At 42.0% G+C, this 15,642-nt stretch overlaps 2 protein-coding genes across 2 annotated transcripts; one reads left to right on the top strand and one right to left on the bottom strand.

Annotated features, from left to right (window-relative positions):
* Positions 1-13: 13 nt before the first annotated feature.
* Positions 14-7,464, top strand: TERF2IP (TERF2 interacting protein). Its single transcript, XM_081806347.1, has 3 exons — positions 14-788; positions 5,308-5,432; positions 6,217-7,464. Exons 1-3 carry the CDS (start codon positions 119-121, stop codon positions 6,619-6,621), a joined length of 1,200 nt encoding a protein of 399 aa, XP_081662473.1. The 5' UTR covers positions 14-118; the 3' UTR covers positions 6,622-7,464.
* A 3,924-nt stretch (positions 7,465-11,388) lies between these two features.
* On the bottom strand, positions 11,389-14,237 carry DUXB (double homeobox B). Its single transcript, XM_031039191.2, has 2 exons — positions 14,117-14,237; positions 11,389-13,138 (listed from the first exon to the last, which is right to left on the bottom strand). Exon 2 carries the CDS (start codon positions 13,136-13,138, stop codon positions 12,548-12,550), a length of 591 nt encoding a protein of 196 aa, XP_030895051.2. The 5' UTR covers positions 14,117-14,237; the 3' UTR covers positions 11,389-12,547.
* Positions 14,238-15,642: the final 1,405 nt, after the last annotated feature.

Below are 15,642 nucleotides of genomic sequence, written 5' to 3'. Positions count from 1 at the left end.
GCGCAGGCGCAGGGCGGGGCTTCGCGGCCGCGGCGTCGGGAACGGCAGTTAGTTCTGTTTTGCTCTGTGCGTCAGAGGCTTGTGTGGGGGCCACTCTTCGGTTACCTGGCCGTCAGCTATGGCGGAGGCGATGGATTTGGGCAAAGACCCCAACGGGCTCACCCATTCCTCGACTCTGTTCGTGAGGGAAGATGGCAGTTCCATGTCCTTCTACGTGCGTCCCAGCCCGGCCAAGCGCCGGGTCTCGACGCTCATCTTGCACGGCGGCGGCACCCTATGCCGGGTGCAGGAACCCGGGGCCGTGCTGCTGGCCCAGCCCGGGGAGGCGGCGGCCGAGGCCTCGGGCGACTTCATTTCCACGCAGTACATCCTGGACTGCGTGGAGCGCAACGAGAGGCTCGACCTGGAGGCCTATCGGCTGGGCTCGGCGGCCGACCAGGCCCCGGAGACGAAGCCCGGTGCCCAGGCCGAGGGGGGCGCCGCCGCGCAGCCCGAGCCGCAGCCGCACGGGGGGCGCATCGCCTTCACGGACGCGGACGACGTGGCCATCTTGACGTACGTGAAAGAAAATGCCCGCTCGCCAAGCTCCGTCACCGGCACCGCCTTGTGGAAGGCGATGGAGAAAAGCTCCCTCACCCAGCATTCGTGGCAGTCCCTGAAGGACCGCTACCTCAAGCACCTGCGGGGCCAGGAGCATAAGTACCTGTTGGGGGACGCCCCAGTGAGCCCTTCGTCCCAGAAACTCAAGCGGAAAGCTGAGCAGGATCCCGAAGCTGCTGATAGCGGGGGTGAGGCCTGTGCAGCGAACGCGGGACCTGCGCTGCACCTGTGCGGGTGGGGGCGGGGCGCCTTCCCCTTTCTGTTAGGCATCCATGTTGGCGCATCTGGTAGAGTCGCCCGGCCTTCCCCCCGCCCCCTTAGACATCCGGGTAAAATTGCACCATTTTCTAATCGCACTTCGATATATTTTTCCAGTAACTGGGGAACTGACGTGGTATGATATTCAAAGGTACACAAAGTCTGTATAGAGATACCCCCCACCTTACCAACCAGCTACCCAATTTTCTTCCCTAGAGGCAGTGTGTTGTTAACCACCTTCTAGGGTGTCTTTTCCAGAAACTCGTTTTAAAAAAATATTTGTGTTCAGATAGATTGAGTATAAGCCTTTTTAAAGGCATGCCAGACCAGTTTATTTTCACGTTTTGGCTTCTATGCGTATTCACAGAAGGTTTCGTCAGTTGTAATGGTCTTCCTGGTCTCGCTCAGGCGAAGTGAGTTTTTAATGCAGTTGAATTGAACGTGGGGATTCAGGTTGGTTAGGACTTAGTGGAAAGCTGTGAAGATGCTTCACTTTTGATGTAACTGGTATTGAGAGCTTAAACTGACAGACCCTTTTGTTGAAAGAAGCATGTCACCCTCCCCCTCTCCCCCGCCCCTTTCCTTAGGTGGCTGGCTATTCCATATAACATTTCAGGTCTGGGGAGGTAAATCTATTTCTCCTGTTAAGCATGCTTAGTAGGAATTTTGTTTTTGGTAAAAGTGACATTTCAGATTCATTCATTCAACAGATATTTGAGTGCCAGACACTGTTATCCTGCTGGGATATAACAATAAATAAAAGTCCCTGCGGTCATGGAACTTAACATGCTAGCTGGGCAGTGGTAAGTGCTATAGAGAAAAATAAAATCAGGGTAAGGGGTGGGGAGGAGGTTGTTTTTTACAGGGTGATAAGGGAAGGTCACTCCATAAGCTGATATTTGAGCAGAGACCAAAAGAAAGCAAGCCAGGTGGTTATCTGAGGAGGTGTTTCAGGCAGAGGGAATATTAAGTGCACAGGCCTGGAGGTGGGAATATAGCTGGTGTGTTTTTGGAGCAACAAGGACCAGTGTGGCTAGAATGGAGTAAGCAACGGAGAATTTTGGGAGAGAGGACAAGGCTATGTTTATGGGTGAAGTAGATCACGTAGGGCTTTGCGTTTAAATCGGTAGTGTTGGGACTACAGATAGGCCATTTGGAACTTTGGAGAAAATTAAGCTGGATTCACCCTACTCTAATATTTTGATTTTCTGATATTTAATTGTAAAAATTAAAATCCTAAAATGACTAAGAAGAATTGGATGAGGGGTACCTGGCTGGCTTAGCTGGTAGAGCATGTGACTCTTGATGTCAGGGTTGTAGGTTTCAGCTCTGGCTTGGGTGTAGGGATTACTTTTAAAAAAAAGTAAAAAGAATAGCTTGGGAAAAAAGAAATATGCATGAATATATTTTTAATTTATTTTTCAATTCTTCTAACGTTTATTGATCTTTTTTAAAACTTGGAGTACAAATGGCATACAATATTAGTTTGAAGTATACAACCTAGGGATTCTACATTTGCATACGTTGCAAACTGTCACAGTAAGTCTGGTTACTATCTGTCATCATTCAAGTTAATACAATATTATTGATTGCATTTCCTGTACTGTACATTATATCCCCATGATTTATTTTATACATTATATCCCCATGATTTATTTTATACCTCTTGGTAGTTTGTACCTCTTGATCCCCTTCACCCATTTTGCTGCCCTGCACACCCTCATGCCAACTCTTTTCCATCTCTGTTCTCTGTATCTGTGAATTTGGGTTTTGTTTTGTTTGGTTGGTTTTTTAGATTCCACCTAAGAGTGAAATCACTTGGTATTTGTCTTTCTCTGACTTATTTCAGCAGTATAATATCCTCTAGGTCCATCCATGTTGTTGCAAGTGGCAAGATTTCGTTACTGGTTGTTGTTTTTTTTTTTTAACCCCTGGCTGAGTAGTAGTCCAGTGTGTGTGTGAGTGTGAGTGTGTGTGTGTGTGTGTGTACACACACCACATTTTAATCCATTCATCTATCATTGGACACTTGACTTGGTTCTTGTAAATAATGGTGCAATGAACATCGGGTTGCGTATATCTTTTCACATTAGTGTTTTTATTTTCTTCAGATTGATACTCCAAAGTGGTATTGCTGGATCCAGTTCTATTTTTAATTTTTTGAGGAACCTCAGTACCTTTTTCTGTAGTGGCTGCGCTGATTTACACTCCCACCAACAGTGCACAAGAGTTCCTTTTCTCTACATCTTGTCCAGTACTTGTTATTTCTTGTCTTTTTGATAATAGCCATTCTGACAGGTGTGATGTGATACTTCATTGTAGTTTTCAGTTGCATTTCACTGATGATTAGTGATGTGAGCATCTTTTCATGTGCCTCTTGGCCATTTGTATGTTTTCTTTGGAAAAATGTTTATTCAGATCCTCTGCTTATTTTTTAATTGGACTTTTTTTGTTACTGAGTTGTATGCGTTCTTTATTCTGGGTATTAACCTCTTGTTGGATGTATAATTTGCAGATATTTTCTCCCATTCAGTAGGTTGCCTTGAATATACTTTTTAATATTTGCATGGTGATAGTCCTGAAACCAAAAAGATTAAAAAATTTTTTTATATTTGATTACTTGAAATTAAAAACTTTTCATGATAAAGTCAGAGAGCAAACTAGAAAAATATTGCCAGTACATTGCAACATATTTTTCTTAATGTCCAAAGAGCTTGCAGAAGTTAGTGAAAGAAAACTAGTAGAACAATGAGCAAAAGAAACGGAACAAGAACTTTCCAGAAAAGGAAATGAATGGCCAATAAACAAATGCAGAATATTGGTATTAAATAAAAATAGACCCTGATCAGAGGATTGATAGAAACCATGCCTGGATTTCTGACCCATAGAAACTTAAATAACAAATATGTGTGGTGGTGTTTTTCAGGAAAGTAAATCAGAACAAGGAAATGTTGTATTTTATTTATCAGATTAGCAAAAATTAACAAAATGGGTAATATCTAGAAATATCTTTTTGGGTAATATGTATGTTACATAAAATTTGCCATTTTAACTGTTTTTAAGTGTTCAGTTTGGTGGCATTAAGTACATTCACATTGTCATGTAACCATCACCACCATCTGTCTCCAGAACTTTTTCTTTTTCTAAAACTAAAACTCTGTACCCATTAAGCACTGACTCCACTTTGCTCCTTCCCCAGCCCCTGACAACCACCATTCTACCTTTTTGTCTTTATGAATTTGATCTACTTCATGTAACTGGAATCCTACATTTGTCCTTTTGTGATTGGCTTATTTCATTTAGCACAGTGTCTTCAGGGTTCATCCAGGCTGTAGCGTGTGTCTGAATTTCCTTCCTTTTTAAAGCTGAATAATAACCTGCTGCATGTATAGACCACATTTTGTTTATCTGGTCATCCATCAATGGACACTTAGGTTGTTTCCATATCTTGTCTGTTGTGAGTAATGCTGCTATGTACTAATACCTGTTTGAGACCCTGGTTTCATTTCTTTTGAGTATACATTCAGAAGTGGAATTGCTGGATCGTATGGTAATTTTATGTTTAGTATTTTTGAGGGACCACCATACTATTTTCCAGTTGTGTATTTTAGTACGTATATAATTGTTGTAACCACCACCTAAATCAGGATACAGAGCAGTTACATCACAAACAACTTTTTCTTGCTGTTCTTTAGTAGTCAGTTCTTGTTAGTGGAAAAGAGAACAGAATTAAATCCTCAGAGAACAAAGAGTAAAAGAGAAACTGGAGGATGCTTAGCTTTAGGAGACCCTCTTTTCTGTAGATGGTATGTAGTGGATTGTGGTGTACCCTCCTCATCTATCTTCAGTGGCCTGGAGAGCTGTCTTGCCCAAAGTCTTGTCATCTTAGGATGGCTAGCATTTAGGGACTGATCTATGGGGGAATTTTGTCATGGCTTCCTCACCCCAACTTGGCCAGCTCCAGACTTCCCCATGGTTTCAGCTGAGGCTTTGTTGGAGCTCTTTCACCGCTCAGCTTCTTTCTCTGCCCACTCCTTCTTTCTTCTAACAGGTGTTTTGCCAAGAGCGCACCCTTTTAAACACCTATGTGTTAATCTCCATTTCACAGTCTGCTTCCCAGAGAACCCAATTTATGGCACAATTTTGTTAATTTGCACAATTTATAAATGCAAAGCAAAAAATGAATGACGCTTGAAGAGTATTTTTATGTATTAGAACCTAGAAAAAAATATCACCACCTGGATAGTACAACTTTTCATAAGCAAGAGTAGAAATTTTTGAACATGCATATCTTATGTTTTTCTTATCCTTCTGATCTAAAACTGATGTCTTCATATAGAAAAAATGTACAGGCTCACTTCTGGCTAAGAGCTCATAGAGCATGCAGTGTATTTTTGGTTTCTGTGAAAGAGGCTAATTCTAATCTGGTGCTGTTCTTCTCTTTAATAGAACCACAGAATAAAAGAACTCCAGACTTACCTGAGGAAGAATATGTAAAGGAAGAGATCAAGGAGAATGATGAAGCAGTCAAAAAGATGCTTGTAGAAGCCACCCGGGAGTTTGAGGAGATTGTGGTATGTTGACTATATTTAACTTATTTCCCTGCTTCCATTCTTTTTTAAAATTGGTTATCGCATTTACTCTTTTTGTACCTAAGGCCCAGTGGGATAAGGGCAGGGGTGGGGGAGAGGGAGAATAGAAAGTGGGACTGATCTTGGTTTCAGGCATGTAGCTTTTAGGTTTTGGTAGGAAAACTTCAGAGGGGGAGAGGGAGAAGAATTGGGAGAATTATTATTTATTTTATTTTTTAAAAAGATTTATTTATTTATTTGACATACAGAGACACAGTGAGAGAGGGAACACAAGCAGGGGGAGTGGGAGAGGGAGAAGCAGGCTTCCTGCCGAGCAGGGAGCCCGATGTGGGGCTCCATCCCAGGACTCTGGGATCATGACCCGAGCTGAAGGCAGACGCTCAACGACTGAGCCACTCAGGCGCCCCTTTAGTGTAGCTTCTAATTTTCTGTTGGAATACCATACTTATATGTATACATATATGTGCACATAGTGTACACCTAAGCACATGTATATTCCTCACCTACACGCACACACGCACATGCACACGTGCACACACACACACACGGTCACTCCCCGCTTAACCCAACATACATATGTGTATGTAAAAACATCCAACATGAATAAATATGAGAAGGAGCATGATGGGACTGAAGGGACTGAAGGAAGTTCAGTGTGATTGGGGTGAAAAGGACAAAGGGGGGTGGTAGTTGAGAGTAGATATTGAAAGAGTAAGTGTTTGGGACTTGGTAATTAGGAACTGGTCATATTCATCACTTTCTCTAGGTTGACGAGAGCCCTGATTTTGAAATACACATAACAATGTGTGATGATGATCCACCCACACCTGAGGAAGACTCTGAGACACAGCCTGATGAGGATGAGGAAGAAGAAGAAGAAGAAAAAGTTTCTCCACCAGAGGTGGGAGCTGCTATTAAGATCATCCGGCAGTTAATGGAAAAGTTTAACTTGGATCTGTCAACAGTAACACAGGCCTTCCTAAAAAATAGTGGTGAGCTGGAGGCTACTTCCTCCTTTTTAGAATCTGGTCAGAGGGCTGATGGGTATCCCATTTGGTCCCGACAGGACGACTTAGATTTGCAAAAAGATGATGAGGATGCCCGAGATGCATTGGTCAAAAAATTTGGTGCTCAGAATGTAGCTCGGAGGATTGAATTCCGAAAGAAATAATTGGCAAGATAATGAGAAAAGAGAAAAGGTGTGGCAGGTGAGGTTTAAAAAAAAAAAAAAAATTTGTGACCATTGAACTTCAGAGATTTGTACATTGGAACTGACACTTGTCTTCTGACCAATGCTGCCATTGCTCTGTGAATCTTAGATTTTGTAGCCAAGCAGAGTTGTGTAGGAGGCTAAAAACAAAAGACATTGGATATATTTAGAGCTGTCCCTGGCAGTATCAGCGTGTTTATGAAAGGAAAATCTAAACCAGAGGGAGGTTGGCCTGTGTGGTAGTAATCCTTTTCTGAATGTAACCCTTGCTATATTGTTTCAGGAGCTAGTGACAAAGTCAAAGGAGGGAGATTAGGAGATGGGTCTTTTCAGGCAGCATGAATAAAGAGCTTCCTATCCTTTGGCAGAAGCTCCTCTAGTTTGGATAGATTCCAAATCAAGAATCTAGAAATGTGGAAAGTTTTAATTACAAGGCCTTGAACACAGACTTCCTAAACTCTTGCATCCCCTAGTGAGCTCTGATTTCTCAACTGCTTTGAAAATCCCATATTCCCTTTGCTAACTTACTATTTGGGGACCCTGCTCCTTGGCTGTTCTTTTCTTCCAGTCTTTGTCAGTCATACTTGTGGCACGTGTTTCTTTACCTACCACCCAGTTTTGTTTAAAACATGCAAAACCGTAGAGAGTCTTAAGAACAGTCTTACTCAGTTACTAGTAATGTGTTTTTATTTATTGAAAATCGTTTTGTGGTAAGGATTGTGTTAGATTTACAAATTAGTGAATTGATTCCTCTTTGTTGTGTTGCTTTCATTGTTGAAAATAAATAGAACTTTGAGTCTCCAAGTGTTTTTCTTTGATTGTATTCACAAAACCTTTCAATAGAAAAACCATGAAGGAATGGATGATTTTTGGCTCTTAATTAGGTCAATAATGAACAAAGTGGTTTCATTTTAGAACTAGTAGGCCACTAGAAAGATGCTAGTTCTTCTGAATGGAGCAGAGAGAAGATCTGCGTCAAGGACTGTGAAAGATGGAGTGAACTACTAAGAGCTGGAGTGGAGAGGAGCCCATCAGGAACCAGCAGGTGTGTAACAGAAGGTGTCGGTTCCCTACCCATGTTCTCTGGGCACTCACCATTCCAGCATATGCCACTGATAGGAGTCCCGCTGCAAGTGCCTGCTGAAGCTTTCCCTCTGCTTGAAGTGCCGTGGAGTTAATGCCCCTGGGAGTGGCTTTCAGTCGATGGTGGATGAGAATTAGAGGACGCAGACCCAGTTTCCTTGCTGTCCAGAGAAATGACACGACTGAATCTTTGAAAATTACCCCCTGAGTGGCATAACGGTGTCCATGCCACCTGTGAGAGATGCCCGGCAGAAATAAGCAGAGTGGCCCACAGTGGCAGTCTGTGTATACATGCACCCTGCATAGGCTTCCTTCTCTTGTTTGGCATCTGCACTTCCTGAGAAGTACATCCTGAAATCAGCAGTTACACACACATTATTAGAGTTCAGTTCTGGTGGAGTCCAACCTAAATCAAAATGCTTCACTTTGCCCTTTAGTATGTTGAAAGGATACAACTGCTCCTAGTAGTACCCAGCTCACTCTAGGAGTAATTTTTAAGTAGGTATTGGGAAAGATTGGGTGGTGGGCATTTGTTTAAAATGTGTTATCCAGGGGCGCCTGGGTAGCTCGGTTGGTTAGGTGTCTAACTCTTGATTTCTGCTCAGGTCATAATCTCAGGATTGTGAGATCGAGCCCTGCATTGGGCCTTGTGCTCAGCATGGAGTCTGCTTAAGATTCTCTCCCTCTCCCTCTGTACCCCCCCCCACTTGTGCTCATGTGTGCATACTCTCTCTTTCAAATAAATGAATAAAAATGGAGATGTCATTTAGGTTGTTTATAACCTAGTAAAGTTACTACAGTTTTTACAGGGCTAGAAATTTCAGTTTTGTCAAAGCATGTGCAAAAGGGTCTGATTCATTATATCTAGACTCCCAAAGATGTGTAAACCAAAGCACTCATTATAAACTAATAACTTTCAAATACCTGTTTTTGCAATTTCTCTGGCATTTCATTTCTTAGGCTGAGAGGTATATGTGGGGAAACATTATCAGAAGTATTTTTGGGAGCACAAATCAAAGCAAGGAGCATGAGTTGAATTTTAATGGTTAATGGAATTGAGCTATGGCTGCATCTGCTCAAATCCTAAAGTCAGGATCCCCTCCCTTGAGCTGCCAAATTCTTGTTTTTTGGGTTTTCTTGACTTGATGAGACTTGTGCTCTGGGAAACGTCATGTCTTACTCATTTTAGCTCTTGAATTCTGGGCCTTCCTCATTATTCCCTCCTACCCCCACACTTCAGCTTTTGAAATTTGCTAGGCCTTAAATAACTTCTGTACCTTCATTAGTGGCAGAAACATTTTTTTCTGTCTTCTCTTTGCAAACTGCAGCAGTGGATTATGCTCCTGGTATTCAGTTTTCCTTTGTTCCCTGTCCCTTTTAAGCAGATGCAGTTGCATTTTAAAGGTTTAAGCTGCCGCTGAATTCTTGAGATCTCTCGATTTTGGTCTAATGCTGTTTGCTGGATCATATGCTCCCTCTGCCTATATCCATAAGTTGCATTTAATTGCTTATAACAGAAAACTTAACCTAAAGGACTTCAAAAAATAAGGGGAATGGGATTATATCTTCTATATATAACAAGAAGTCCTGAGTCAGTTAGCTTCAGGGTTCTTTTTATATTTCCGCTCTGCTATCTCTAGCTTGTCTTGTAGGCTGCTTCTTTCATGGTCAGAAGCTGGCTGCTACAGTTCTAACAGCGGAAGACGGACCATTTCCTCCTAGGTGTCTCCTTTATTGGTGAGCAAGCTTTCTCAGAAGCCCCTAGACTTCTCATTGCCAGAATTTTGGCACATGCCCCTTTCCTAACTTCTTAAATGACTAGATTGACTTAAATTTATCAAGGTCTGTCTTTCTTGGTCTGCACATTGTGTAACCTTCCCTGGGAATGTGGTATGAAGGGAAGGTAAATACCCAAATAAAAGTCTGCTAAAAACTTCGATTGTACAGATAAACCCTAATGACCTCTAGGAACAAGAATACCCATCCAGTAGTGGATTATTATCTCTGTTATCATCAGCCTGGACTTAACCTTTGAGTTTGTTCTCTTCTCCTTTTTCCTATAATTTACTTTAGGATTTTTGAGCATATTTTCTTTTTTAATTTTGATTTTATTTATTTACTTGAGAGAGAGAGCACAGAGGGAGAGGGAGAAGTAGACCCCTGCGGATCAGGGAGTCCAATGTGGGACTCGATCCCAGGACCCTGGGATCATGACCTGAGCCAAAGGCAGACACTTAACTGACTGAGCCACCCAGGTGCCCTTTGAGCATATTTTCTTAAAGTAAATGCCATTTATGCTTCTCTGTCAATAATAAACATTACCTTGAAACTTATTCTGCATATCTTTTTGCTCTTCCTTTCAGGCTTTCTAGCTTTCAGTATGGTTGTGCCTATCAACAAGGAGGGCTTCCTCAATTCATTTTTTTGATTTTCTACTTTCAGCTTTCAGTTTTGATAGTTTATTGCTTTTGAGGTATTTCTGGGGAATGTATCCAGGTTTTATGAGCTTGGCACCGTGGCACCGTGGGCTGCCTCAGGTCATAAATTTGTGTCCAAAGATACAAAGAGCTCATCTGGGCTCTTGAGAGAAGCTTGCCGATGACTGTTCTGCCTGATGTTTTGTGTATTTAACTGGTAGCTGTTGTCCACATTATGGATTTAAGTAAATCAAGTTATTTTCTAACATTTTTAAAGCAGGCAATGGAAACTTTTTATAAATAGATTGTTACAGGGGTTAAAGTAGTTAAAACAGGGAGCTCATTAGAAGGGTGTGGCAAGGGGCGCCTGGGTGGCTCAGTTGGTTAAGCGACTGCCTTCGGCTCGGGTCATGATCCTGGAGTCCCGGGATCGAGTCCCGCATCGGGCTACCTGCTTGGTGGGGAGTCTGCTTCTCCCTCTGACCCTCCTCCCTCTCATGCTTTCTGTCTCTCATTCTCTCTCTCTCTCTCAAATAAATAAATAAAATCTTTAAAAAAAAAAAAAAGAAGGGTGTGGCAGGCAAACCAAAACCTAAGCCAGAGGCCATACAGTGAAATCTAAGAAAAGCAAACTCAAGAAGAGGGAATTTGGATCCATGGAGAGGCACCCTGGGAATGTGCACACCGAAGGAAGACCGTGTAAGTACACAGGAAGAAGATGGCCATTAGCATAGCAAAGAAACAGATCTCAGAAGAAACCAGCCAGCAGACACTTGGAGAACTGTGAGAAAATGAATTTCTGTCATTCAAGCCACCTAGTCTGTTCATGTATAAACACTGTCGGATATATTAGGTCCTTTTTGTTTTTGATAGATGCCACACTAATTTGTCCCACACTAACGTGTGTGCACATGTGTGAGTTTTAATTCGTTAGATGATAAAGTTCAGCTACTATCAGGAAAAATAATTTCTACTGCGTGTAATTTGACCATAGATACGGATGTTGGAATATTCTGGCACTTGAGCGTCAGTGTGTGAACAGCTAGAGAAACTCTTGCACGTAGTGCCCCCAGATACCCATACTGCCAGTAAGGATGTACACCTCATACCTGTTAGTGTAAGACAGGTATCTTTGTGGTATGTGTGTGGACCTTATTCTGACACCTTCATATGGAAAGTAAATAGCAAATATGACAAAACAATGCAAATTGATAAAATGAACAAAATATTTTTCAAAGATATTTATACTGTACACCAAAGTAAACCCACATACATATTCATACACCAAAATCTAAAAGTTACCATTTCAGAAGAAGAAAACTGAAAATGAGAATGGTTATCTCAGGTTTTAGTTTGAGAATTTGTAATAAAATGAGGAATTTTCTGGTGTGTGTATATATATATACACACACGTGAATATATGTGAAAAACCTAAAAATGTAGAAATACATTAAATAGTTGTGTCACTACTGTATTTTCATTGTAAAATTTTTTATGTTTAAGATAGAGGAAAAAAATACAAGTGAAGAGTACTCAGTATCGTGGATTTGTCCTAATTCATTTAATCATTCCCTTATTGGTAGATACTGAGATAGTTTCTAGTTCTAATTAAAGCTTTCAGAGCTTTGGAGAAAAGCTCACTTTTGTGAACTCACATCATTGGGAAATATACTATCCTTTCATTTTCTACATGATAAATTAATTTCCAGTTAGCTTTCCCATCTTGCTAGAAGGGAGAGGAGTGCTGATATGTCCCTTGTAGACCTATTTTCGCTTGGGTTTGGTTACGGTTCATGGATGTTCCAGATTGGTGGACATGGTAATTACAGAGAGGAGGTCATGTTTGTCAGAAAAATACGTTTCTTCGTTCAGAAGGATTCCGCAGACCTGTCTGCTCGCTAATGCCCGTGGTGCTTCCAGAGGCTGTATGCAGCTTTCTCAGTGAAGGGAGTACAGAAGGTAACCACTGCCCACAGGAAGGTTAAAACCTCCATTTGGGATTCCAATTGTTTTCTCCTTCCTCTTGCATTAATATTGTCCCAGACAGGACGATTTCATTGTTCACTGTCCTTTAAGTTGCACTGATTCTGCATCAAAAGAAGAGAGGCCTGGACCAGGTTCTGAGAATGACTTCCTTCTGAAACTGAGGCCCTGGTGAGCTTTGTAGCATATGGAACACAGCCTGAAAATCATCTTCACTGAAGCACAGTTGGGGTCCTGGAGGGTTCTCTTTCTGTGGATTAGGACTCAGAAAAGGTACCTTTTCCTGAAGGTCTGTGGATAACAGGAGCTGACATAAGGCCTGAGGTTTCTACACATTGCTGGTGCGGTTGGCTGAGGGAATGGGATGGTTCTCCAGTTGATGGTGTGCTGCAGCCATGTGTGTCTCAGTGTGTCCCTTCTCGAGGATCCCATTTTGCAGTCAGAGCCTGGCAGACCTCGTCCCACCGCTGCAGAATGTAAGGTATGTCCAGCTGCTGCAGATCCTGCAGCTGGTCTTCTTGGTGCTCAGGATGAGGCTCACAATAGCCCTTCAACTGCAGTACTCCTGTGCCAGTCTGTTCTTCGTGATTCTGGCATTTTTCTTGGTTTGGGAGCCAGAAAGGAGTCTGAGTATCTGAGAGGTCCCCTCCTGAAGTTGAGGGTATTGGCAGGTGATTCCTAAGGGTCTGAGGAGAGACAGAATTCTCTCCTCTCTGCATAGCCTGCATGGGCTGCACCATCATGACACTTGGTCCTTGGCTCACACAAGGGACAGAGGACTCATGGGATGGGAGAGGAGCAGGGAGAAATGTTTGGTTCCTGCTGAAAGAATCGGAGGAAGCAAAATGATGAGACCTGCCCAGGGGAGTGGACAGATTAATTTGGTGTTGCTGAGCTGTCAGACCTGGTCTTCCATTTGGGCCATCTGCCAAGGAATTCACGGACTCATTTCTGCTCTGCTGTGGGTATAGGGATCTTTGGTTCTGAAACCACATCTATGTGAAGAAAAAAGAGAAGGGGATGTCATAAGACATGTGACTGTGGCTCTGTTTCTCGTACTGCGTAAAGCAAAGGGGCTATTAATACAGGCCCCAATATCAGAAATATAAACGTGTGAAATACATTACTCTGGTTTATGTGTTTAGTATGTATATGTATAAATAGGTATGTACAAATGTGTGTGTATACATATACAAACATAAATTGAGGTCACAGCACACTCAGCAATCAACTACAGAGGAATTGAAACTGGCTGAAAAGGCATATGATCTAGATTCCTCCCTTTAATTTCAACAGTGGATTAGAAACAGATTTTCTTGACCAGGTTGACATTTTTCTTTTTGCCAACTTGTGCAAAGAATCCCTATCTTATATGCACATGTGTAAATCTGATCAAGGATTAATGAGTGCAGGCCTTTGGAGGGTTTCTGTGCTGATAAACCATAGTGCTACTTAGTCATGAGCATTTAACACATACTAAACTACTGTCCCCATAACTTTAGAAGGTACCCAATGGGAGTGACTTTGTTCTCCCAACTGGAGGACATTTGAGTAAGTATATAGAGTTTTGGGGGTGTCACAAATGGGGGGAGGTAGGTGGGCGGGGTACCTAGTTGGTAGAGGCCAAGAGTGCTGAAAAATACCTACTAGGCACAGGACAGCCTCACAAGAAAGGAATTATCTGTACCAAAATAACAGTTCCAAGCTGTAGAAAACCTGACGGGGTTCTCAAAATAGGTATTAACTTTCACATTTCCCCACATTTTTGCTGCTGGTGATTTTAAATGGTTATACCACTGACAGAATTCTTCATTTTGCAGGAGTGTGACTTGCAATGCTAGATGCTTACCATCCCATACCTTTACGTAACCTCGATGATTGGGATAATCCAGTACAGGTCAAAGTTTTTCAGCAACCCATTGGGGGAAATACCACAGGTAGAACATATTTCATGTCACAGACACAGAACTTACTTGAATTCTTGGTTCCTGAATGCCTGTTTTTTTTAGCCAGTTTTTTCCTGGTTGTAATATCAAGGAATTGGTTCCTCTCAAAGGCTTGAAGTAGGACGTGTGATTGAGATCTTGTGATGGATGTCCAGTCTTGTCTGGTTGCTTTTGGTAAGTATTCTAAAGGAGAACATGGGAACAGAAGATGTCTTTTAGAACAGTTTTCATGTTTGAACTAGAAACTTGGGAAGATCATGCTGATTACACTTATTCTTCTTGAATCCCTGATGGTGACAGAAGAGGATGCCACTCTGCTTAGAGCAGCTGGACCAAAAGGCCCAGAGCCTTGCTTGCTGAGAACCTGCCTGTCTTAGCCAGCTGTGGGACCATGCTTATATTTCTGACACTAGGGTGCCCAGAGCAAGCTGTAAATGCCTCTCAAGATAATGATTTTTTGTCAAGAACATGGGCACAACGTGCCGAGTTGTTTGCACTTTCACCGGGACCTACTGAAGAAATGCATTTGTACCAGTGGTTTCTTAACTTGAGTCCAAGGCTGATGATGGTGTTGTCCTTGGGTTTCGTCTTTTCCTAAGGAGCATCCAAATTCCAATTGTCTCTGTTTTGATCTGTGGTTTTTAAACCAAATCTAAGTGGGAGAAGAAGATGTGAAAGTTGTGTAATTCAGTCTGTGTCAAACCAAATATCAATGCAATTAAAATTGATTTGATCAACTGCCATTGCGGTAATATCCATAAGAAAAAGGTGATGTATAATCCTAGGAGTTATATTACTATTAGCATACAATTCAGTACAGCATTTCTTCTATCGTTGTTGTCATGATATCTCAAGAAAAATTCCCTGATTTGAGAGACACTCGCCGTTCAATCGAAGGAGACCGATATTTCTTTTTCTCCGTCTCCCACCTCTCTCTCATAACAGGTCTTCAATGTGTGAATGTCTTTTCTTGGCCTATCGTCTCTTTATAAGAAATACCATTTTATAATGTATAATACGTATAGCATTGATTGTGGAAAAGAATTTCCTTTTTTTTTAAAGTATGTGAGCAGGGTAGGGGAGGGGCAGAGGGAGAGAATCTTTTTTTTTAGATTTATTTATTTTAGAGACTGCGAGCCGGGTGGAGGGGCAGTGGGAGAGGGGGAGTAGCAGACTCCTTGCTGAGTGTGGAGCCCTACTTGGGGCTCCATCTCACAACCCTGAGATCATGTCTTGAGCTGAAATCAAGAGTTGGACAGTTAACTGAGCCAGCCAACCGCCCCAAGAATATCTTTAAATGGTGAGTAAATTAGCAACAGTTGAGCTGTACTAACACTCATCAACATTCCCTCTTTTCCTATAATCAGCAATAGATAAGGAGACTCCTGGACCCTGTACACCTTGCTGTGAAACTCTTGTCATGAATATAACTCGTTGAACTTCTTGTTTCCTCATTTTTGGAGTTGGATTTGCAGTGTACTTTCTAACTTTTTGAGTGTTTTATTTTGATAATTTGTGATAAGATTTAGGGTGTTAATGACCACCAATATTTA

This window comes from Leptonychotes weddellii, chromosome 16 (assembly GCF_054177405.1).
Source record: "Leptonychotes weddellii isolate Sample4059 chromosome 16, ASM5417740v2, whole genome shotgun sequence".
Taxonomy (NCBI): Eukaryota; Metazoa; Chordata; class Mammalia; order Carnivora; family Phocidae; genus Leptonychotes; species Leptonychotes weddellii.
This window is presented reverse-complemented; position numbering and strand designations above follow the sequence as displayed.